Genomic DNA, 23,657 nt, shown 5'->3' with positions numbered 1-23,657 from the left:
GTACTGGTGATTGAACTCAGGCACACTTAACCACTAAGCCACATCCTCAGCCCTTTTTATTTCCTATTTGAGACAGGGTCTCACTAAGTTGCTAGGGCCTCACTAAATTACTGAGGCTAGTCTCAAAACTTACAATCTTTCTGCCTCAGCCTCCAGAGTTGATGGGATTACATGAATGTGCCACCACATTTGGTGCAAAACAGCCTATGTTTTAAAATTCAAATGGGAAAAGGCTCCAAAGACTTACCAAGTGGAGTGACCCGAGGCTGAACATCCTTCAGAACTTCGTGGAGCCACTCGGTGAATCGAACATAATAAAGATCGGAGAAAATGTCATCTACCCTTCCATTTTCAAAAAGATACTGAAAAGTAAAACAATCAATGAAAGTTATTGGTTGTTTCTTGAATAAACTTTTGGGAGAAATAAACATTTTTCCACTAGCACCACTACCTCTCCCTACCACATCAAAACTGTCCAGTCTATGTAACAGTGTAATCCAAATCATGTGAACTGATTCCCACAACATTATAGAGTTAGATCAGTGATGATTTTCTGAATTTTATTTTACCTAAGTAAGGCATTGTCTGTGGTAACAAAATAATGAATAAGCTCTGATGACAGCCCCTTACTAGTATATTATTTAAATAATAGATATACAGCTTTTAACTTGGGGCTCAGTTTTCTTGACTATAAATGGAGATGACTATACCTTTCTTTTTCTTTTTTTTTTTATGTATTTATTTTTTGTAGTTGTAGGTAGACACAATATCTTTGTTTTATTTTTACGTGGTGCTGAGAATCGAATCCAGGGCCTCACACATGCTAGGTGAGTGCGCTACCACTTGAGCCACATCCCCAGCCCGACTATACCTTTCTTTTAGGACTGGGTATAGCATAAGTGAAGAGATCATGTAATGTTATTCACATGGTATCTGGGTTAGGGCCAGAAAGAAACAGGAACAAAGTGGGAGGCAGGCTTTTCTCAGGACCAGGCACCAAATTCCCAACAAGTAAGTCCTACTCAATCATATTATAAATTCTCCAAAAGACTTCAAATACTAAAAAATGCTTCCCAAACTGCCAATCTGAGCTCCTATTTTATGCTTCACATTATGTGTCCTAAAAGTCTAACGATATTCACATACAATTCTAATCAGACTTCTTCAAATAATTGCTTTGTGTTAACGTAGTATTAATGTGAAAAGCTATGTTAGCACCAAACTTTGTTCTAAATAAGTTACTTTTTAATAAAAACAATGTTCATTTTAACAGAAAAGTGTGAAATGCTTTGTGATTAAAAAAAAAAAAGCTACTAAGGTAATAACCAAATAATTTAATAGAAGTTTTGCTAGATGGTACGATTTTAGATGTTTGTCTGCTTATTTTATGGTCTAAAGTGAACATTTAGGTCTTTTTTTCCTTTTTCTTCTTTATTTTCTTTTGTGATGCTATGCTGGGGAGGAAACTCAGGGCCTGGTGCATGCTAGCCAAATGCTCTAGATCACTAACATTTAGGTCTGTGCAATTAAAACAGTTTATTTTAAAACTCATTATATAGATAATAAAGAATTTCTTTATTTTCACTTCTAATCATTTTACTAAACTTGACTAATCAGCAAACACGAAATGGGAACAGAGCTTAAAAATACTTCTATGTAGAGGTGCTTCCTACCTTTTGAATACACAAGAAAATATAGTAGAGCACATCCGGATCATAGGGTTCACCGTCTCCATTTCGAGCTTCCCGTGTCATGAGACAGAGGCCATAATTCAACTCAGCCACAGCAGAGGAGATGAGATCTTCCTGGAATCGCAGCAATTGGCGCCCTATAACACAAGTGTCAAAGGTGAGTGGGAGTCTGGATATAGGTGTCTCTTTATTGGGTACTCATTTTCCTGAAAGGAGGGCTCAGAGAATCAGGTTGCTGGTACAGGAATGTTCATTTCTATTTATGATCAAAACCGGCCTACTAAGGCAGTAATCATATATAATATTACACCAAGGGTTTCTTTCTTATAACCTGCCTCATCTCACATATATCCCCAAAATTATTACTAGGATCAAGAAGTAAAAGCAGGGAAAAAAAAAAAAAAACAGAATCCACTCTGTAACATGGGAAAGTATATAAATCTAACGGCAAAGAAGGGCATTGAAAACACTCACTGGGCTCATGTTTTTTCCTAAAAGTCACTTTGCTCTGGTCTGCTAGATTGACTCTAGAAAGCCATGTATATAAAAATGCTTGGTTTTAGGCAAACCCCACAAATCATGATCATCTGTACAGGGTCAGGCTTGCTTACTGACAGTCACAATGCAGCAGGTGCTCTCTACAGAGCCAGAGGACACCAGTTACTATAGTCCTGTTATTTAGATTATAGACATCTCCCATCTTCCCCAAACACTCACTCCCAATGGGTGCCAATCTATTCTGAGCATCCTTTTCTAGTTCAGCATTCTTGGTCTGGGCCCAGCTTTTCCATACTTCAAGCCCTTCTTCTGGTTTCAAAGAATTTGGAAGCAGAAGTTCTGGGGAAGGCTGTGGCTGTGACTGTGGTTCAACTTCAGCAACCTGGACAGTTTGAGCCTATGAGAGGAAAACCATCAGAATGTGTTAATACTATTGTACATTAGGTCCTTTAGCAAATTTCCAAGAAAATATTAAATTCATTTAACTAAAAAAAAAAAAAAATCTCTTTGCCAGGCACAGTGGCACATGCCTGTAATCCCAGAGACAAGAAACTAAGATAGGAGGATTGCAAGTTCGAGGCCAGCCTCAGTAATTTAGCAAGACCCTGTCTCAAGATATAAAATAAAAGGACTGAGAATGTAACTCAATGATAAAGCATTCCTGGGTTCAATTCCTCATACCAAAAGAACCAAACAAATAAACCACAAAAAAAAAAACCCTTCTATTCTTGTTGTTCTACCTTGAAGTAGCTTTGGGTACTTATTCTTGGGACAGCAAAGGCAACTGAAATAGGCTTCTCAGCCTTGGCTGCACTTTGAGTATTTTATTTAAAAACAACAATACCCTGGCTAACCCTAGAATATGTCTCTGGAACCTAGGTATCAATACTTCTAAAACTACAAGTAAAAAGTTAATTCCCTATCCAGAGACTGAGGCAGGAGAATTCCTAGTTCAAGGCCAGTCCGGGAAATTTAATAATACCTGTCTCAAAATTAAAAGAAAAAAAAAATTTTTTTTTTGAAGGGTTGGGATACAGAATGCCCCTGGATTCAGTACCAGGATGGACAAGGGAATGGAGGGAGCACATTCTGATTGAAAAGATCTGGGGAGTGACTCAAGATTGTGCCTTTCTAACAAATTTCCAATGAGAATCAAGGTTGCTACTCTGCAGATCTTACTTGCAGTAGCAAATGTGCCGAGTACTGAGGCTTAAACTTAGTTGCACCTTAAAATCCTCAGGACTACATTTTGAGAGTATCTATAACTGTGTCTTATCCCAACAGATTGAACTTTATAGTTATTCTGAGGTGAAGGCCTGACGTTAACATTTTTTTTTTCTTTTTTTTTCGTGACGCTGGGGCTTGAACCCAAAACCTTGTACTTGCTATGCAAGGGCTCTACTCCTGAACTATATCCCCAATATCCTCCTTTTATTTTTTCATTTTGAGACACAGTCTTACTAAATTGCTCAGGCCAACCTCAAACTTATGACCCTCCTACCTCAGATGGGATTAAAGGTATGCACTACCACACTGGGCCTCTGACATTGTTTGTTCCTCTTTTTTTTTTTTAAACAGTGCTGGGGTTTGAATCACTTTACCACCAAGCTACGCCCCCCACCCCTTTTTTTTTAACAGGATCTTGCCTAGTTGCTAAGGCTGGCCTCAAACTTTCAACACTCCTGCCTCAGCTTCCTCAGTTGCTGTGATTATAGGTGTACACCACTAAGCAAGGACCACTATCAAGAAACACAATAAATTAGTGATGTTGTCTCCTCTGCCATTGTAAGATATAAGACAGGACAATTGTTACGGTTTTTCTAGCTATAAGGTTCTAATTTTTCCATGCTTCTTCTGAAATTAAGATTCTCACACTCATAAGGACATAATCCATTTTATAAAAACAGGAGACAACACTACACCTTCTTCCTTTCAAAGGAAGAATGGCCCCATCATCAATGGTCTGACAGCCAAGCCACATGAAAAAGAGACGGAGTATCATTCTCAGTCACAATCCCCAAAAGGTTAGATGGACACAAAGATGCCAAGTGCAGGTTTCTGTTTTTGGTTTTTTGGGGGGAGGGTACTAGGGATTGAACTCAGGGGACTCAACCACTGAGCCACATCCCCATCCCTATTTTGTATTTTATTTAGAGATAGGGTCTCACTGAGTTGCTTAGTGCCTCACCATTGCCGAAATTGGCTTTGAACTCTTGATCCTCCTGCCTCAGCCTCCTGAGCAACTGGGATTACAGGTGTGCACCACTGTGTCGGGCACAAGTGCAAGTTCTTGGGTCTCATACATATTATACTTCTGTTTTCTGATCAAATCCCCTTGAGTTCAGAAATTTTATGCCACAATCAACACCTCCCTTACTCAAAGGGCTGAGGTATATGAAAAAATCATTCCAACTGAAGGCAAAAATAGTTTCTACATGACACAAATTTGCTTACCAACAAATAAAATTCTATTACCTTTGATAAGATACTTTTAAATGGGGAAATAGAGCAATACATTTTTTGGTGTTATGTATCAAGCCTCAAGAAAACGTCCATGTTTTGACCTGGAACTCTATCCTAAGGAAATCACCAATATTTTATGTATCAAGATGCATAAGGGGGTTGGGGCTGTGGCTCAGCAGTAGTGCACTTGCCTGGCATGTGTGAGGCACTGGGTTCGATCCTCAGCACCACATATAAACAAATACATAAAATAAAGATGTATCAACAACTTAACAAAAACAAAACAAAACAAAAAGATGCATAAGATGGCTGGGCATGGTGGCACACACCTGTAATCCTAGAGACTTGGGAGGCTTGAGGCAGGAGGATCACAAGTTCAAAGCCAGCCTCAACAACTTAGTGAGACCTTATCTCAAAATAAAAAATAAAGCTGCCCAAGATGAAGCTGAATATCTCCTTCCAGCTACTGGCTGCCAGAAACTCATTGAAGTGGATGATGAATGCAAACTTTGTACTTATCATGAGAAGTATACTGCCACAGAAGTTGCTGCTGATTCTCTGGGTGAAGAATAGAAGGGTTATGTGGTCCTAATCAGTGGTAGGAACCACAAACAAGGTTTCCTCATGAAACACAGTGTTGTGACCCATGGCTGTGTTTGCCTGCTACTGAATAAGAGGCATTCCTGTTATAGACCAAGATGAACTGGAGAGAGGAAGCGCAAATCTGTTTGAGGTTGCACTGTGAATGCCAATCTGAGCATTCTCAACTTGGTTATTGTAAAAAAAAATGAGAGAAGGATATTCCTAGACTTACGGATACTACTGTACCTCATAGGCTGGGACACAAATGAGACACAAAAGAGCTAGTAGAATCTGCAAACTTTTCAATCTCTCTAAGGAAAATGATGACTGCCAATGTGTTGTCAGAAAACCTTTAAACAAAGAAGGTAAAAAAACCCAGGACCGAAGCACCAAAGAAGATTCAGTGTCTCCTTATTCCATGTGTCCTGCAACACAAGCGCCCATGTATTGCTCTGAAGAAATAGCGTACTAAGAAAAATAAGGAACAGGCTGTAGAATATGCCAAATTTTTGGTCAAGAGAATGAAAGAGGCCGAAGAAAAGCGCCAGGAACAGACTGCCAAGAGATGTGGACTGACCTCTCTGCAAGCTTCTACTTCTGAGACTAGTCTAAAATAAGAGTTTGAGTAGCAAATAAGATCAGATCTTCAAAAATAAATAACTAAAACATAAAAAGTGATGGGGATTTGGCTCAGTGGTAAAGTGCCCTGGGTTCAATCCCCAGTATCCAGAAAAAGAAAAGAAAAAATGATGAATTGCCTTCTAATCAAGGTGTACATCTGATACTAAAAAGCTGTTTGCATTAAAGAAAAATCTAAATTATAAATTAATGTGAGCGGGCTGGCCTTGTGGCTCAGTGTTAGATCAATTGCCTAGCATATGTGAGGCACTGGGTTCGATTCTCAGCACCATATACAAATAAATAAAAATAAAGGTCCATCAACAACTAAAAAAATATTTTAAAAAAATCAACGTGAGGGTCCAACAAAAGGGACCAATTAGGCAAATTATACTATATCCATATAAATGGACTACAAAGCAGACATTAATCATGTTAACTAAGACTACATGGGGCTGGGGTTATGGCTCAGCAGTAGAACACTTGCCTCACACGTACAAGGCCCTGGGTTCAATCTTCAGCACCACATAAAAATAAATAAAATAAAGTCATATATATTTAAAAATAATGTCTTCAAGGAATAAATTTAATTAAGAAAAAAGAAACAAGACCCAGAAGTATAGAATGAGTATACAAACAACCACGTAAATAAGCCTGATTATCCTTTATACTCGAACCATAAAAGAATGAGGAATAGGGCTGGGGATGTGGCTCAAGCGGTAGCACGCTCGCCTGGCATGCATGCGGCCCAGGTTCGATCCTCAGCACCACATACAAACAAACAAAGGTGTTGTGACCACCGAAAACTAAAAAAAGAAAATAAATAAATATTAAAATTCTCTCTCTCTCTCCCTCTCTTTAAAAAAAAAAAAAAGAATGAGGAATATATGAAAAATGACAAAATACTTTCTATTTTCTAGCATTTCTAAAATGGAAAAAAAAAATTCATTATCCTCCCCCCCACCAAGAACTGTGATGGTTTTACATAAACAGACCGGAAAGGCAAGTGTCTAAATAAACAGACAGGAAAGTGTCTAAAATCTAAATATAAATAGGCAGGTAAGTGTGGTGGTATATGCCTGTAAATCCAGTTATTCAGGAGGCTGAGGCAGGAGGATCATTTGAGCCAGGAGTTTAGCTTGGATAGTATAACAAGACTTGACCTCAATTAAAAAAAAAAAAAAAAGGTAGAAATAATAACCTTTACATAACGTTAGGTCCATACTATTAATGTCTACATGGGTTTCTAATCAAGGTATACATCTGATGCTTAATAAAACAGATTTTGGGGATGGGGCTGTAGCTCAGTGGTAGAGCACTCTACCACTGAGCCACAACCCCAGCCCCAAAATACCCCAGTTTTATATATTTGATCAATTCAACAAACAAAACATGTATGCAAAGTTTTGTCTTAGGTTCAAGAGTACAGAAATGCATTAAACCACAGCCTGGGGCAAAGAGTTGACTGACTCTGTAGTGATTTGAACAAAAACCCTAGTATGCGTTTTTCTTGACTCCAGTGGCTATTCTAGAAGTCACTAAAGAAAACCTTTGCTCCAAGACATGTGAGTACCTGTAATCCCAGCAGTTTAGGAGGCTGAGGCAGGAGGATTACAAGTTTAAGACCAGACTTAGAACCTTAGGAAGGCCCTGTCTCAAAAGTAAAAAAAAAATAAAAAGGGCTGAGGCTGGTAAAGTGCCCCTGGGTTCAATACCCAGTATCAAAGAAAGATGGGTTGGGGTGGGAAGGGGCATGACGACAAATGGGCCCATTTTCTAGCCACAAGATGTCACTGCTCACCCAGACAAGAACAGATTCAGACAGGAGTCATAAGAAAACTGAAGCTGAGCACAGCAGCTTAATTAATGGAGAAGCTGAGGCAGAAAGATCACTTACATCTAAGAGTTCTATGCCAGTCTGGGCATCAGTGATTCTCCATTTTGGGGGGGGGGGGGAGATGGAAAATAAGTAGAGCCCTCTTGTGCAGATAATACTTTTAAGAACTCCTGAGAAAAAAAGAATAAAGCAGAGAAATGGAGCAACAGATGGAGGTGGATATCAGATCAAAAGAAAGTTTCACCATAAATCCGGTTTTAAGAACAGAAAATATGAAAGCTTTCATAAAAGGTTATTGCCCTCCTCAATCCAAGGCAGCAGAGAGCACAACACTGTTACCAGCTCTCCTTAGGATTCAACTCATATAACATATCTATTTTCTCCTTGGGTTCTAAATGATCCTAAGGTAAAGGAGCCTGTGTTGTTAACTTTATTCCCCAACACACAGCCCAAAGCCTGATGAGAAAAGGAGAGGCTTATTTGTGATCTATATAAACACACTCACCTTTCCCTTGGGATGGGTATTCTCAGTTTTTCTGATAATAAAACCTGACATAAGTTCCTGTAAGATTGCTAAAAGAGAGACTCTGAAGAACACTAAACTCCAGAAAAGAGCTTCTCATACTAGAGGGCCTAGACAGATAAATTACAGAGAACAATAAGCTCCAAAGAAAGCCTCACCTGCAATTGAACCATTAGGTTAAAGAAAGCTGAGGGAAGGCCTAATGTGCTCTACCTTTATGAACAAAAGCTGAGCAGAGCCGCATTACAAATCTTCTGATTTTATATACCTCTGCTTGATTGCTCTTGTCACATTATCCAGAAATTTCAGATTTCCTACCACAGATCAGATCTAATCCAACTCTTCACTTTGAAAAGACATTACTCCCCTTCCTCTATCCTAACTCCTCTCTCATGGTTCCCCTCTTATGTTGCCTTTGGCAATGTCCTTTTGGTTCATCTCTGTATTTATGATGTTCCATTCTTCTTACAGCTTAGATGCTGTAAATTATTTTCCAAAGACACCACTGTTTCCTTTTTTTTTTTTTTGGCAGTATTAGGGATTCAATGGGTGATTGAAAGTTACACCTTTAGCCTTTTTATCTTCAGACACGGTCTCCCTAAATTCCTCAGTCTGAACTTGTGATCCTTCTGTTTCAGCCCCTCCTGAGTAGCTCTGTTAACTTTTAACCTAGAATTTCTGAATTCCCAATTTGTATGTTTATGTATCATGCTGTCATTCTTAATTATACTGCCTTATAAATAATTCAAAAGAAAAGAAATCATGAATTCCTTTTTTGTGTGTGTGTGTGGTACTGGGGATCAAACCCAGGGCCTTATACTACTAGGCAAGCACACTCAAGCACTTTCCCACTAAGCTACATCACCAGCCCTTTTGCCCAAAAATATTGAGACAAGAACTCAATAAATTGCCTGTCTGACCCTGATCTTGTGATCCTTCTTCCTCAGTCTCTGAGTAGCTGGGATTAAAAGCATGCACCAGTGCTCCAGGCTTGCAAATTTCAACTTCTTACTCTCACAACTAGACTCAGATAAACAAGGACCATCTCAAGCTGAGGTTGTGGCTCAGTGGTAGAGCACTCATCTAGCACATGTGAGGTACTGGGTTCGATCCCCAGCACTACTCAAAAATAAATAAATAAGTAAAAATAAAGGTGTTATGTCCATCTACACTTAAAAACTTTTTTTTTTTTTTTTAAAAAAAAAAAAGACCATCTCTTTCTACTTCTAGGCCTGACAGCCAGGTATTTAATAAGTCATCCAAGATGATACAATGTTTTCTCCATGAAACAAACTAAACTGGTCAGCCTTTACTTAATTATTTGCTTAGTTTGATTAGTAATTTGTGGTCTGAGTTTCTGAGTGTAGTCCTTCATCTAACTTGCTTGTGCCAGCTCCTTCACATGCATTCCCAGAAGCCTATGCCCACTGAGACACGCTACTTTCAGCAGTCCCATAAGACCAGAGGTTCTGTATGCTATTCTAAAAGTCTACTAGAAAAGGGTCTAGAAAGATTACTAATAGCCTAAACAGATTAATCTATTCACACCTCTGAGCTATTCCTGAGATTAATAATTAGAAAAAATAAGAGCTACACAATTTTAAAGTTGAAATTTCAACAGTTTTTGAGAACTTTTCTGCAATCTAAAAATTTTGAAGTAATTGGACATGGGCATGTACACCTATAATCCCAGCAACTCAGGAAGCTGAGGCAAGAGGATTCCAAGTTAGAGGCCATCCCAGGCAACTTAGCAAGACCCTGTCTTTAAAAAAATAAAAATAAAAAGGACTGAGGATGTAGCTCAGTGGTAGAGAGCCCCTGGGTTCAAGGGTTTAAGCCTCAGTACTACAAAAATAAATAAATTAATTAAATAAATAAATGAAATATAGAAATAAAAAGTCTGGGGATGTAGCTCAGTGGTAAAGCACTCCAGGTTCAAATACCAGAATTGGAGGAGGGAGTGAAAAAAAGTTTTCAACATAGTTGCCATGTCAGAAAATCCAATTAACCAAGGCTTATCTTGACTATTTTCAAGCAAGATAAAAATATGCTTGTGAGGTACCACTCTATAGGTAACTTACTCAAGGCTTCCAAAGGTGTTAACTTTTAACAGGCTTATTAGGAGGTATTTTTTTTTATCTTCTAACTTACCTACACTGATTATAGACAATAATCAGAGAAGGTTCATAGCCTTTCCACCATGATGAGTTTACACGCTATGTGCTAAACTATAAGGGTTTCACTAGAGTTGTTCACTTGTGATGCAAAGTAACAGCACATGGAAGGCAAACAATCTTTGGGGTATCCTATTTATCCCTACCTTTAAGTTTATTCTTCCTAAGAGAATACAATAGAAGTGTTCCAGGCATTCAACACTTAAATCTTTAAAATTGCAAAGTAGTTACTGATCATTTTGAACCGTCAGGTAGTTAGAAGGTACAATCTGTTTTATAGTCTAATCAGCTGCTTCTCTTCCTTCCTCAAAATGCTAAATACTCTTACCACTGTAAGACTAATATTTTGGCAGAAAACAAGCTTGACACGGCAGGCAAGTTCTGTGTTTCACAGGTCCCTGAGAAAGCAGGGTGCCCTAAAGGTAAGTCTCACTTACTGAACAAGTAACCTGGAGCTGTTGCTGCTGTTGCTGTGGTGGTGGTGGCGTCTGTTCTTGGGGAGTTTGTTGCTGCGGCTGCTGCTGGGGGTCCCATATATGAACAGTCTGAGCTGTATTCTGGTACGTGCCTGCCACGGCCTGCACAGCCACTGGAATGTGGATGTTGCCATTCATGAACTGTGCTGGAAAGAGAGAGTTTGCAAGGGTCTGCACTACCTCTTCATGGGAGTTTTTCACTACAGACGTGGTGCCCACCATCTTCTCCTTGTCATCCTCCAGCTTTACAGCTGCCAGGGCTGTGGGTGAGCCACTGACATGAACTGCGTTGTAGGCTTCCTGGGGAATGGCAATGTGGGTAATGCTCTGCTGCTGAGGGTCCCCCCGGGGCTGGGCAGAATAAACAGGGATGGTCCAAGTTTCTCCTGTAGGGCTAGTAATGGTCCCGGTGGCACTGTACAGGTGGGCACTGTCTACTGTCAGTAAGTCTGGCCTCAAAGACACATAACTCTGCTGCTGGCCCTGTGGTATGGCCAGCACGGTGGCCACCGGCTGCCCTGAGATGGCGTAGGACACAGTGATGGGCATGTCCACTTTGCGTTTCTTCACAGGCTGGAGGACACTGGCCGTGCCAACCCGCCGCTCCCCTTCCCGAGGTGAGCCCTGCTGGGATGGTGGTGGGGAAAGGGCACCCACGGTCTGGATTTGAATCTGCTGACCCCCAGCAAGAGACTGGCCAGCCACAAGCTGAGCCTGGATTTGCTGATGTGGGATGTGCTCCTCCGGGATTTCTGTAGTCTGGATCTGCTGGGCCGCCTGCACGTGCTGCACCTGGATCTGGGCTGCTTGCAGCTGCGAGGGGCTGGGACTTTGTAGAGACGGGGTCTGGATAGAAGGGGCTGCTGACTGCGGTGCCTGGCCCTGGATCTGCACCTGGACCTGGATGGGCTGCTCGGCAGGCTGGTGAACGGTGAGCTGCGGGGAGAGCTGCTGAGCCGAGACCTGCTGCGGAGACTGCTGTACCTGCACCTGTACCTGTAGCAACAAGATTCACCAGTGAGTGAGCCAGACAATATTGAGAATCCAGCCCCAAGGAAAACAAAAATCTCAGATAGGGGCCCTGTGTGATGTGAAAGGGGGTGGGGGTGCAGCCCAGACAAAGCTTCTAAGGATGCCACAATCCCCCAAAATGTTCTTCAGCATCACATTGCATTCAGAGTGACAGATACCTACGTTAGAGAGCAAGCAAGTCAGTCAATTGGGTATAAGAAAAAAATTAATCAGAAATTTTGCCAATTTTTAAGTTTATTTGAAAATGCAACCCCTTTGCTTTTTGTATATCAATACAGTGGTACAAGTATATAATTTATGTATATATGATTTAGAAATATTTTATCTCTGCAGCAAGTGACAAAAAGAGTGGGGTCACCTATTCTACGAGGCCAGAAAAAACAAACACAACCCATTCCCAACTGCTCAACTCAGGATCAAACCTATTTCCTATTATGAACAAGTAGAAAATATAACAGGGACAAAGTTCGTGCAATCTCCTCTGGAGTAATTTCCAAATTTGCTGTTTTAAATTCAAGCACTGTTGCATGTGTCTTTAGACTACTCAAGATACTTTTGTTAATGGAGAAGTCATTTAAAAATAATAATAATACTCCAAAGAATCCAGATAATTTATTCTAAACAAGATTACTATATGTTAGAAACACATTTGGGTAACAATGTAGCTTGTGTCTTTTTACTGTTATTTCAGCATACAAAGTAGCAGGAAAAGATGCTAGTTATACATACTATGCAATTAAAAAAAAAAAAAAACCTTTCCCTAACTACAGGTAGAAATTAGGAAGATAGAAAACAAGGGAAAAGAAAACAAAACAAAAGGCAGATATTAAGAAAGCAGATGAGCGTGTAAATCAATCTAATAACAGAAAGATACACATGACATAAGATAACAAGGCTGATGATGCTGGGATAACTGGATATCCACATGCAAGAGAATGAAGTTAAACCTCTTCCTCATATCATGAACAAAAAAATGGAAAAGAATATGAATAGAGGTTTCTTCCAAAAAAACCAGGTGTGGAGGTGTACAACTGTAATCCTACGCAGCTCAGGAAGCTGAGACAAGAGGATTGCAAGTTCAATGCAGCCTCAGCAACTTAGTGAGGTCCTAAGCAACTTAGAGAGACCCTGTCTCATAATAGAAAACAAAAAGGTAACTTGGTGGTAAAATGCCTCTAGGTTAAATCTCCACTATCAAAAACAAAAACAAGGGGCTGGGGTTATGGCTCAGTGGTAGAGCGCTTGCCTAGCACATGCAAAGCCCTGGGTTCGATCCTCAGCACCACATAAAAATAAATAATTTTTAAAAACACAAAATTCCATATACAAATGGCCAACATAACTGGTTATTAAGGAAATGCAAATCAAAATCAAATCCACAATGATACCCACTAGGATGGCTAAAATAAAAAAAGACAAGCTGGGAATAGTGGCACACACGCCTGTAGTCCTGGCTACTTAAGAGGCTGAGGCAGAAGAATTCTAAGTTCCAGGCCAGCCTGGGCAAAATATCCAGACACAGTCCCCCTGCACCCCTCCCCCCCAAAAAAATCTACAAGTGTTGCTGACGATGTGGAGAAATCAGAATGCTTATATAAGATATATAAAGTTGGGGCTGGGGATGTGGCTCAAGCGGTAGCGCGCTCACATGGCATGCGTGCGGCCCGGGTTCGATCCTCAGCACCACATACAAACAAAGATGTTGTGTCCGCCAAGAAGTAAAAAAAAAAAAAAAGATATATAAAGTTGACATAGCCACTTTGTCACACTTTGTAAAGTGTCTGACACTTCCTCAAAAGGTTAAACACATTACATAACAAACATGATAAATAAATCATATGATTCAGCAAATACACTACCAGGTATCTTCCCAAGAGAAATAAAAACATCCATAAAAACTTGTATATAAATGTTCACTGCAGCATTATTCGTAAAACAAAAGGTAGAAAGAAATCCAAAATATTAAGCTAATGAAGTCCATCACAGGAGACCACATCATATGATTCTGTTTGTATGAAATGATCAAAAAAGGTCTATTTTCTATAGAAACAGAAAGTAAATTAGTACCTTCTAGATACAGGGGCGAGGAAGGGTAGGGGTTAGGGAAAACATGCAGTATTACTAATGGGAATAAATTTTTTTAATAGGGTGGTTAAAATATTATAAAACCGACAGTTGTAAAAACTCATTGAATATACAAAACCGCACTGAACTATATACTGTTTTTTATTTCTTTGCAGTAGTAGGAATTGAACCCGGGGCTTAGCACATAGTAGGCAAGTGCTCTACCATTGAGCTATATCCCTAAGTCCTGTATACTTTACTTATTCATTTATTTGGTGCCAGAGATCAAACCCAGAGCCCTACACATGCTAGCATGCACTATTCCACTGAGCTATATAACTACCAGCCCCTAAACTGTATGAATTACAATGTGTAAATTATATCACAATAATGATGTTTCTCAATTTAAAAAAAAAAAAAAGATAAGCCATCAAGTTGTGTAAAGAGTTCAATACTGAGATCACAGACTTGGCTTTGAAGTCCATGAGTAATATGCCTAACCTTTAAGTTTCAGTTTCCTCAAATATATACAAAGGGAGGGAACGTCCACTTCCCTATAGAGGAATGTGGGAATAATATTTAATAATAAAGTAGTAAGATGCTATAAAAATATTTTATTCCTTATTTTTTTCCATGGAGTAAAGTCACATCTCTTTACAACATCAAAATATAGTTCCCTGCCCTTCAGCAGATGAATGGATAGGGAAACTTTGGTATATATACACAATGGAACATTACTCAGCATTAAAAGAGAATAAAATCATGGCATTTGCAGGTATATGGATGAAATTGGAGAATATAATGCTAAGTGAAGCAAGTCAATTCCAAAAAAACCAAAGGCCGAATTTTTCTTTGATATGAGGATGCTGACACATAATAGAGACTGGGGGCGGGGGACGAAGCATGGGAAGAATGGAGGAACTTTAGATAGGGCAAAGGGGAGGGAAGATAAAGGAGGGGGCAAAGGAGTAGAAATGATGGTGGAATGAGTTAGACATCATTACCCTAAGTACATGTATGAGACACAAATGGTGTGAAAATACTTTGTATACAATCAGTGTCTTGAAAAAGTGTGCTCTATATGTATAATATGAAATGAACTTCATTCTGCCACCATGCATAACAAATCAGGTTAAAAAAAAAAATATATATATATATATATATATATGTATGTATGTATGTGGCTCCCAAGCCAACATCATCAACGTCACTGAGGCATTTATCAAAAATACACTTCTTTTGAGAAGTGTCTGTTTAATTCAAAAGAGTAGCTTGAAAATTTTTTCGCCCATTCTGTATGTTCTCTCTTCCCCTTTTTTCTTTTTGTGGTGCTAGGGACTGAACACAGGGCCTTGCACTTGGTAGACAAGTGCTCTACCACTGAGTTACACCCTCAGTCCTCACATTCTTGTTACCTTGGCTGTGCAGAAGCTCCTGAGCTCTAGGAGTCCTGGTGAGAAAGCCAGTGTTTATGACTATAAGCTGGTGTGTTGACCCTGAGTTTTATTCTAGGAGTTGCATAGTTTTTGGTCTAATTTCTAGGTCTTTGAGCCATTTTCAGTTGATTTTTGTGCAGTGAACCCAGGGTCTTAAGCATGGTAAGTACACACTGTATAACTGAGCTATAACTCCCAGCCCCAATAACGTTTTGTTTTGTTCTGGCTATTTTAAGTATTAAACTGATATTTTATTTAAAGGAAAATAAGATGGGTCAGTATTTTGGATTTCTAAATTCCATCTCCTAAACAGTAATTGAAAAAATTACTGGCCATGCACAGTGGTGCACACCTGTAATCCCAGATGCTTAAGCAACATAGCAAGACCCCCTTCTAAAAAAGAAGAAGAAAATGAACCAACAGAAAAGAAAAATAAATTACATTTCTATTTCCATATTTCCCTAAAGCTACACTGGTCTAGTCTAGTATCCATTAATTACATGTATCCAGCAATCACTCAAAATGTGACTAGTCAAATTACAATATGCTCCAACTGAAAAACACATACCAGATTTGAAAGATGTGTACAATAAAATAACTCATTAATAGTATTGTATTAATTACATATTAAAATGATTATAATAAATGTTAATGTTGTTTTAGAATTAATGTTACTCCCCTCTTCTCCTACAAAAGGCCACTTAGTTGAAATATAGCTCATTACTAGAATAAGTGCTTTATTAGCCTGATTGAGGCCCTGGGTTCAATCCACAATGTTTCAAAACAAAAAGCAGGGGGCTGTGCCTCAGTGGTAGATGGCTCATCTCACACGTGTAAGGCTGTAAGGCACTGAGTTCGATCCTCAACACCGGATAAAAATAAATGAATAAATAAAGATATTGTGTCCGTCTACAACTAAAAAAAAGGTAGGGGACTACTAAAACATATGGAATAAAGCACTCGGCTCACATCATGTTTTGAGCCCCACTGAGGAAGGACCACTGAGAATCGTGCTCAATGTGCCACAAAATTCTGAATCACAGCACCTGTACTCCAAACCCATCTATAACTTTTAACAATTATTCAGCAAAACCTTAGAAATCTTGGTAGGATTTTACTGCTCACATAATGTTCTTCTGCAGGTCATCTTTACCAAAATATTAGACACTTATCAAACTTTTGATTATTTATCAAACGAACTTAAAACCATGGTTGGGAAGAGATTTAAATGTGGTAAAAGACAGAATATAAAGGTCCAGAAAAGAGCAATAAATGGCCCACTAATCCTAAGTGATGATCAGGATCCAAAAGTGCCAGTAAGTAAGTAGCTGATTTAAGTGCTACTTTTGACTGCAAACCTTATGTTTGCATAATACACCATATATTATGAACACTGCCGCCTCAAGGCAAGTGCCAGAATCACTTTCCCAACCTCTCCCACAGCTGAAGTGTAGGCATGTGACCAAGGCTTCCCAAATTAGACACATAGCATGAAATCTGGACATGGGCAGCAGGAACCAAAGACTGAATTTTCTGGTGAAAGTGGGAGGATGTGGCAAAATGCAGCAGGATGACCTAAGTCCCAGTAAAGACTGTAGTGCAAAGACCTGTGCCCAAAAATGGGGCTGAAAATCTCTACCAAAGCAGGCTAGCAATGTGACCCAGATCTAGTTACTGGTTGGATAGCCTTCAATGTCTATTCTCCGGCTTTCTCATAAATCCTTTGAATTACCTTCTATTCTTTAGTGAATGGTTTTTTTAGTAAACTTGGAGGAGTTGTAGTGGTCCTTCAGATCATCTTATAACTAAAAAACTGAATGGAGAGGCTGGGGTTGTGGCTCAGTGGTAGAGTACTTGCCTAGCACATGGGCCCTGGGTTTGATCCTCAGCTCCACATAAAAATAAGTAAATAAAATAAAGGGATTATTTATAAATAAATAAAAGATATTGTGTCCAACTACAACCAAAAAATAAATATTAAAAAAAAAAAGATGCTCACACTGTTTGAACTTCATGTATTTACCCAGGGAGAGGGGATATTCACAGAGGCTACTACAGATTCCAACTGATCTGTGACACTGTATGTCTAAAAATAAAAAAGAAGAGGGATAATGCTGGGATGACAATGACAAGGAATGAAAAACACACTAAAGCCTTCAAATTTCACTTCCAGCAACAAAAAGACCAAGTGCTGAGAAGTGCCTTTTTTCCAAAGTATTCTTCATTTAGCAAACTCTAGCAAGGCTAGACTGACCAACCAGCCTTATGTGAATGCTCAGTTCTTTCCCTGTGGAACGGCAGAGGAGAAACAAGCAATTCTATGGGTGCCAAGGAAACCAAACCTTGGCATTCATCATCAGGTGTTTCCTCTGGCACACTTACTTCTTTTGGATGCTTTAAGAAGCTCTGAAAAACAAGTTTCAAGTAACCCTCCTTCACTTAACACAGAAAGACCTAACAGTAACAAAGAAGTTAGCACTCCCCCAATATTATCCACACTTAAATGGGAGTTCTTAGCTGGGAGTACGCTCAGTGGTAAAGCACTACCTATGACACATGAGGTCCTAGGTTAAGTCCCCAGTGATGTAGGAATTTTTGTGTGTGAGTGTGTGTGGTGCTGGGGATTGAACCCAGGGCCTGGTACATGCAAAGCACGCACTCTACCAACTGAGCTATATCCCCAGCCCCGGAAAAAAAATTTTTTTTTTCAAATATTCCTTAGTACTCCACTCTCCAACTCAATTACTATTTGGGTTTTACTATTACTGTTCAAGGACCACTACATTCTACATGCTAAAAACCAGGGTGAAGGCAGGCATGGTGATTCACATCTGTAATCCTAGCAACTAAGGAGGCTGAGCACAGAGGATCCCAAGTTCAAAGCCAGCCTGGGCAATTTAAAGACTATATCTCAATATTAAAAAAGGGTTGGGAATGTAGCTCAGTGATACAGCACCCCTAGGTTCAATCCCCAATACCAATGGAAAAAACAAAATTAAAAAATAGGGTGATATCATCTGATTTTTTTTTTTTTTTTTGAGGTACTGGGGATTGCAGCCAGGTGCATGCTAGGCAAGTGCTCTACCCCTGAGCCACATCCCCAGCCCCCAAACTGGTTTTGAAACTCAACAATCTGCTAAACATCCTCCCCAATCAAGATGTATTATCTATCTCATTCTTCTGGCCACAAAGGACAATACAATACAAGTGTACCATTATCTGCCATTTTTCTTTCTGAAAGAGACTTGTTTCCAATATTGCTACTATGAGCAATACAACAGTGAATATACACATATATCTATAAACATAAATTCAAGGCCAGTACTGTCAAATTCATTTCCAATAAAATTATGCAATTTTATTCTAACTTATTCTCTCATACCCTTGTGTCACCCTGAATGATATCTTTTTTTTCTTAATTTTCTTTTTTTGTAGTTATGTATGGACAGAATGCCTTTATTTTATTCATTCATCTTTATGTGGTGCTGAGGATTGAACCCAGTGCCTTACACATGCTAGGCTCTGTAGCTCTGCCACTGAGCTACAGCCCCAGCCCCTGAATGAAATCTTTGTTTTCCCATATAATAAATGAGATGATCTCATTTAAAATTTTTACATTTCCATAATCACTAGTAATAGGAAGGATTTTCTGGTATGTTTATTAACACCATCTATATTCTTTCATGAATTGTCTACTTGTAACATTTGTCCATTTCTCTACTAGATTATCTTTTTGTTTGTACAGGTTTTCTGTATTCCAGAAATACTAGTTAAGAGCACAGGTCTGGGGACTGGAGGCAAAGTTCAGTGATGGGAGTGCTTGCCTAGCATGTGGAAGGCCCTGGGTTTGATCCCTAGCACTGCTCTCCCAACCCACCCTGCCCTGAAATAGAATATAGGTTTAAATCAAAACAACTTGGGTACACTTTTTAAAAAGTTCCTTTTGTTTTATTTGGCTTATCTGTAATTTATTTATTTATTTTTTTCAATGCCGAGGATACAACCTATGGCCTTGCCCATGAGAGGCAAGCACTCTACTACTAACCTACATTGGCAATCCCTAGTTCCTGATTTTAACTGACATATAATAACTGCACATATTTACAGGATACAATATGACATTTCAATACATGTATACCATGTGTAATGATCAGATTAGGGTAAAGTATATCTGTCACCTCAAACATTTAGCAATTTTTTTGTTGGAAACATTTGAAATTCTAGCAGTTTGTCAACCATAGTGCTACACGTTAGAAGTATTGATTCCTCCCATCCAATTGCACTCCTGTACTTGCTAACCATACATCTTCCCCTAAAAATTACACTTATTTTAAGATAAGTTTAAAGGGGAAGGGGACATAGTTCAGCACATGCCTTAGGTTCAATCCCCAGCACCTACATAAATATGTACGTGTATATTTTACATACATACATCTATATCCCTCTTCAGAAGAATACAGAAAAGATCAAGAAACCAACACATGTGTATAATATGTAACCACTATGCCTATATCTGAGTGTGAAATCATTCAGAAGGATTTTTTTTTTTTAAATGGTGGTAGGCATTTTACCACTGAATAACATCCTAGCCCTTTTTAATTTTATTTTGAGGCAGGGTGTTGGTGAGTTGCTGAAGGTGAACTTGCAATCCTCCTGCCTTAGTCTCCCAAACTGCTGGGATTACAGGCATGTGCCACCATGCCCTTAGCTAAGAATACATTTAATAAAAAGTCTTATATATCTGTATCTTTAACCATATACTTTTTTTTTTTTTAAACTACTGAGCTATCTTCCCAGCTCTTTCTTTCTTATTTTAAGACAAGATCTAACTAAGTTGCTGAGGCTGGTCTCAAACTTGCAATCTTCCTGCCTCAGCCTCCTGAGTTGCTAGGATTACAGACAAGCACCACTGTACCCACCTACATTTTTTTTTAACTGCTCTGTTTAGCCATATTCATCTTCATATTGTCTGGTTTATTATTTTGGTAGCTTTGGATTTATTACCACTTCCAATAACTTTTCAAATAAGTAATATTAGAAAACTTAATTTATAATAGTCATTTAAATTAAATGTGCAAAGTCCACAGGTTAGACAAATTAAACCCCATTTTATTTATTTGCCTTATTGAGTTTTTTTTTTTTTTTTTTGGTGGGGGTAGGTTCTAGGGATTCAAGCAGGGGTACCTAACCACTGAGACACATCATCAGCCCTTTGTATTTTTTATTTTGAGAAAGAGTCTCACTAAGTTGCTTGGGGCCTTGTTAAATTGCTGATAATGATCTTGAACTTGTGACCCTCCTGCCTCAGCTTCCCGAGTTGCTGGGAATATAGATGTGCACCATCGTATCTGGCTTGCATTTTAAATGTTATGAAAATGAAAGACTAAATTAAAAATGGTCAGCTAGACATAACTACCCATTTGTTCAAGAAAGCTTGGCTAAAAAGTCTTATTTTTATAGGACTGGGGATTGAACCCAGGGTGTTTTACCCTTGACCTTTACCCCAAGACCTTCTTATTTTTTTATTTTGAGACAGGATCTTGCTAAATTGCTGAGAGTCTCACTAAACTGCCGAGGCTAGACTCCAACTTCTGATCCCCTTGCCTCACACTCCCAGCCAAAACATCATTTAGCACTTTATCACTGACCTACTTCCCCAGACTATGTTTTTGCTTGTTTGTTTTGGTATCCAGGATTGAACCCAGGGATGCTTAACCACTGAGTGATATCCCCAGCCCTTTTTTTCTATTTTATTTAGAGTCAGGGTCTCATTAAGTTGCTTAGAGCCTTGCTAAGTTGCTAAGGCTCACTTTGAACTCTCGATACTCCTGCCTCAGCCTCTAGAGCCACTTGGATTATAGGCATGGGCTATCATGCCCAGCTTTTTTACATTTGAGACAGGAAATCATTAAATTTCCCAAATGGCCTTGAACTTGAAATCCTCTTACCTTGGCTTCCCAAATAGCTGGGATTACATGCAAATACCACTGATCCTAGATAATCTTAACCATTTTATATACGAGACTTAAAAATCCAGAATTTGGTATCTGCAAGGAATCCTAGAATCAATCTCCCATGGACACTGATGAATGACTGTACAAATGTGTACATGTATTCTTTAAAATCTTTGGTCAAGGGCTGGGATTGTGGTTCAGTGGTAAAGCACTTACCTAGCATGTATGAGGCACTGGGTTTGATCCTCAGCACCAAATAAAAAATAAATAAATAAAGGTATTGTGTCCATCTATGACTTAAAAAAAACCTCTGGTCAAGTTGGGCACAGTGGTACATACATATAACCCCAGTAACTTGGAAGGTTAAGACAGGAGGATCATAAGTTCAAGGCCAGCCTCAGAAACTGAGAAAGATACTGTCTCAAAATAAAAAACATCCAGGATGTAGCTCAGAGGTAATGTGCCCCTGGGTTAAATTCTCAGTAAAAAAAAAAAAAAATAAAAAATAAAAAGTTTCAGAGATCCCCCCAAATAATCTCTTGAGCTCTGTACAGACATATTCCTACTAATTAAAACCTTAACAATAGGGGCTGGGGATGTGGCTCAAGCGGTAGCGCGCTCGCCTGGCATGCGTGTGGCCCGGGTTCGATCCTCAGCACCACATACAAACAAAGATGTTGTGCCCGCCGAAAACTAAAATAAATAAATAAATATTTAAAAAAAAAAAAACCTTAACAATAGCTGGCGCGAGCCTGCAATCCCAGCAGCTCGAGAGGCTGAGGCAGGAGGGTTGCAAGTTCAAAGCCAGCCTCAGCAAAAGTGAGGCGCTAAGCAATTCAATGAGACCCTGTCTCTAAATAAAATACAAAAAGGGCTGGAGATGTAACTCCGTGGTTGAGTGACCCCGAGTTTCACTCCCGGTACAAAAAAAAAAAAAAAAAAGTTTTAACAGCAAATAGTATATTTAACATGCTGTACATTTCTCTTTTACCTGAACCTGCTGTGGCTGCTGAACCTGGATCTGCTGCTCTGGCTGTGTTTGTGGCTGAACACTGGTGGTGACTGGACAAGCAAGTTCAAGCAAAGACCCAGCCACTTCAGTGCTGTCTGTGTAAATGCAGTTCCCACCCTGTTGGTACACCATGGTAGTAGTGGCTGTCTGCTGGAACTCCTGAAGGGCTTCTGGACCCTTAGAGGCCAGTGAGTCCAGAAATTCCTTCATCCTGTGTTGTGGGACAGACCGTGCCTTCACTCGAATATACTCTTCAAAGGAGATGGTGTTCTCCAGAGAATTATTCATATTGCAGAGTCCTTAGGGTTCCTAAAAATAAATGAGCAGAAGTCAAATTATGCTATTATTTTTATATCTTAAAAGTGTATAGAAGCAATCAGCCTGGTATCAGAGTAGAAAATTCTGGAATCCAAAGTAAAGTTTTATTATACCACCTTACTTTTACAGTGGACTGTGTTTGAAAACACTTTTTAACATTTCTTAAATGAGCTATATCACACTGAAAACAGAAAATAAAAGCATGCTTCACAGTACTGAATGAAACAGGCTGAAAACACATTCCCCATCCAGCACTAGGCCAGTCCCATCTTCTCTGCAGAGCCAAGCACTGGACAGTAAATGTCACATGCAAAAACTGTTCTCTGACCATCACAGAGAGTACAAACAAACAAAAAGAAAAGAGATAGGAGCAGAGATTCCGTATGACATATTATTTCTGTTCCCAAGTATGTCCTTCACTGGAGAGACAGGTATGTCACCTAGCTGTGGAAAGAACCAGGAGACAGGGGACATGTTCTTCATCTCTCATCAGAAACACACACAAAAAATCTCATTTTGTCATAGACTGCTTACATTCTTTTGTAGAAAGGCTTAAGAGGATGAACTCTGAAATCAGTATACTTGAGTTCAAATCTCAACTTGATCTCAACTGTATAACTCTAGACAAGTCAATGAACTTTAGTTTGTTTATAAAACAGGAATAAAACAGTACTTACCTCTGAGTTCATGAGGATTAAATATATAAGAAGCACTTAGAAAAGTACCTGAGACAAACAAGCAACACTATGAAAGTATTAACTAATTTTATTAAAATAATTGTGGGGAGAGAATTGAATAGTACTTGAAATAATTAGGTCACTACTAAAATTCAAAAGTCAATTCTGCAGATTTTTCATTAGGTATTTATTTATTTAAGAACTGATATGCAGAGACTGACAGTAACTCAATTACCTTGGAACAATCATGCAAACTAAGAATACTGAGTGACCTGAAGCTTCCACCTTTGCACCACCCTCCT

General features: G+C 39.1%; 1 protein-coding gene and 1 pseudogene across 4 annotated transcripts in view; one reads left to right on the top strand and one right to left on the bottom strand.

The window, feature by feature from the left end:
* The window catches only part of Qrich1 (glutamine rich 1), a 47,234-nt gene that overhangs the window by 12,145 nt on the left and 11,432 nt on the right, over positions 1 to 23,657 (bottom strand). For all 4 annotated transcript variants that reach the window (XM_046431607.2, XM_046431603.2, XM_046431606.1 and 1 more), the window contains 5 exons: positions 22,340 to 22,669; positions 10,824 to 11,858; positions 2,409 to 2,586; positions 1,674 to 1,828; positions 248 to 362 (listed from right to left, as the gene is read on the bottom strand). In XM_046431607.2, the coding sequence (XP_046287563.1) occupies positions 248 to 362; positions 1,674 to 1,828; positions 2,409 to 2,586; positions 10,824 to 11,858; positions 22,340 to 22,648 (1,792 nt within the window). In that variant the 5' untranslated portion in view covers positions 22,649 to 22,669. The remainder of the gene's footprint in view (positions 1 to 247; positions 363 to 1,673; positions 1,829 to 2,408; positions 2,587 to 10,823; positions 11,859 to 22,339; positions 22,670 to 23,657) is intronic.
* On the top strand, positions 5,092 to 5,851 carry LOC124084381 (small ribosomal subunit protein eS6-like; annotated as a pseudogene).

Source organism: Marmota monax, unplaced genomic scaffold, assembly GCF_021218885.2.
Source record: "Marmota monax isolate L192 unplaced genomic scaffold, Marmota_monax_Labrador192_F-V1.1 WCK01_AAM20220418_F8-fsc00022, whole genome shotgun sequence".
Lineage (NCBI taxonomy): Eukaryota > Metazoa > Chordata > Mammalia > Rodentia > Sciuridae > Marmota > Marmota monax.
This window is presented reverse-complemented; position numbering and strand designations above follow the sequence as displayed.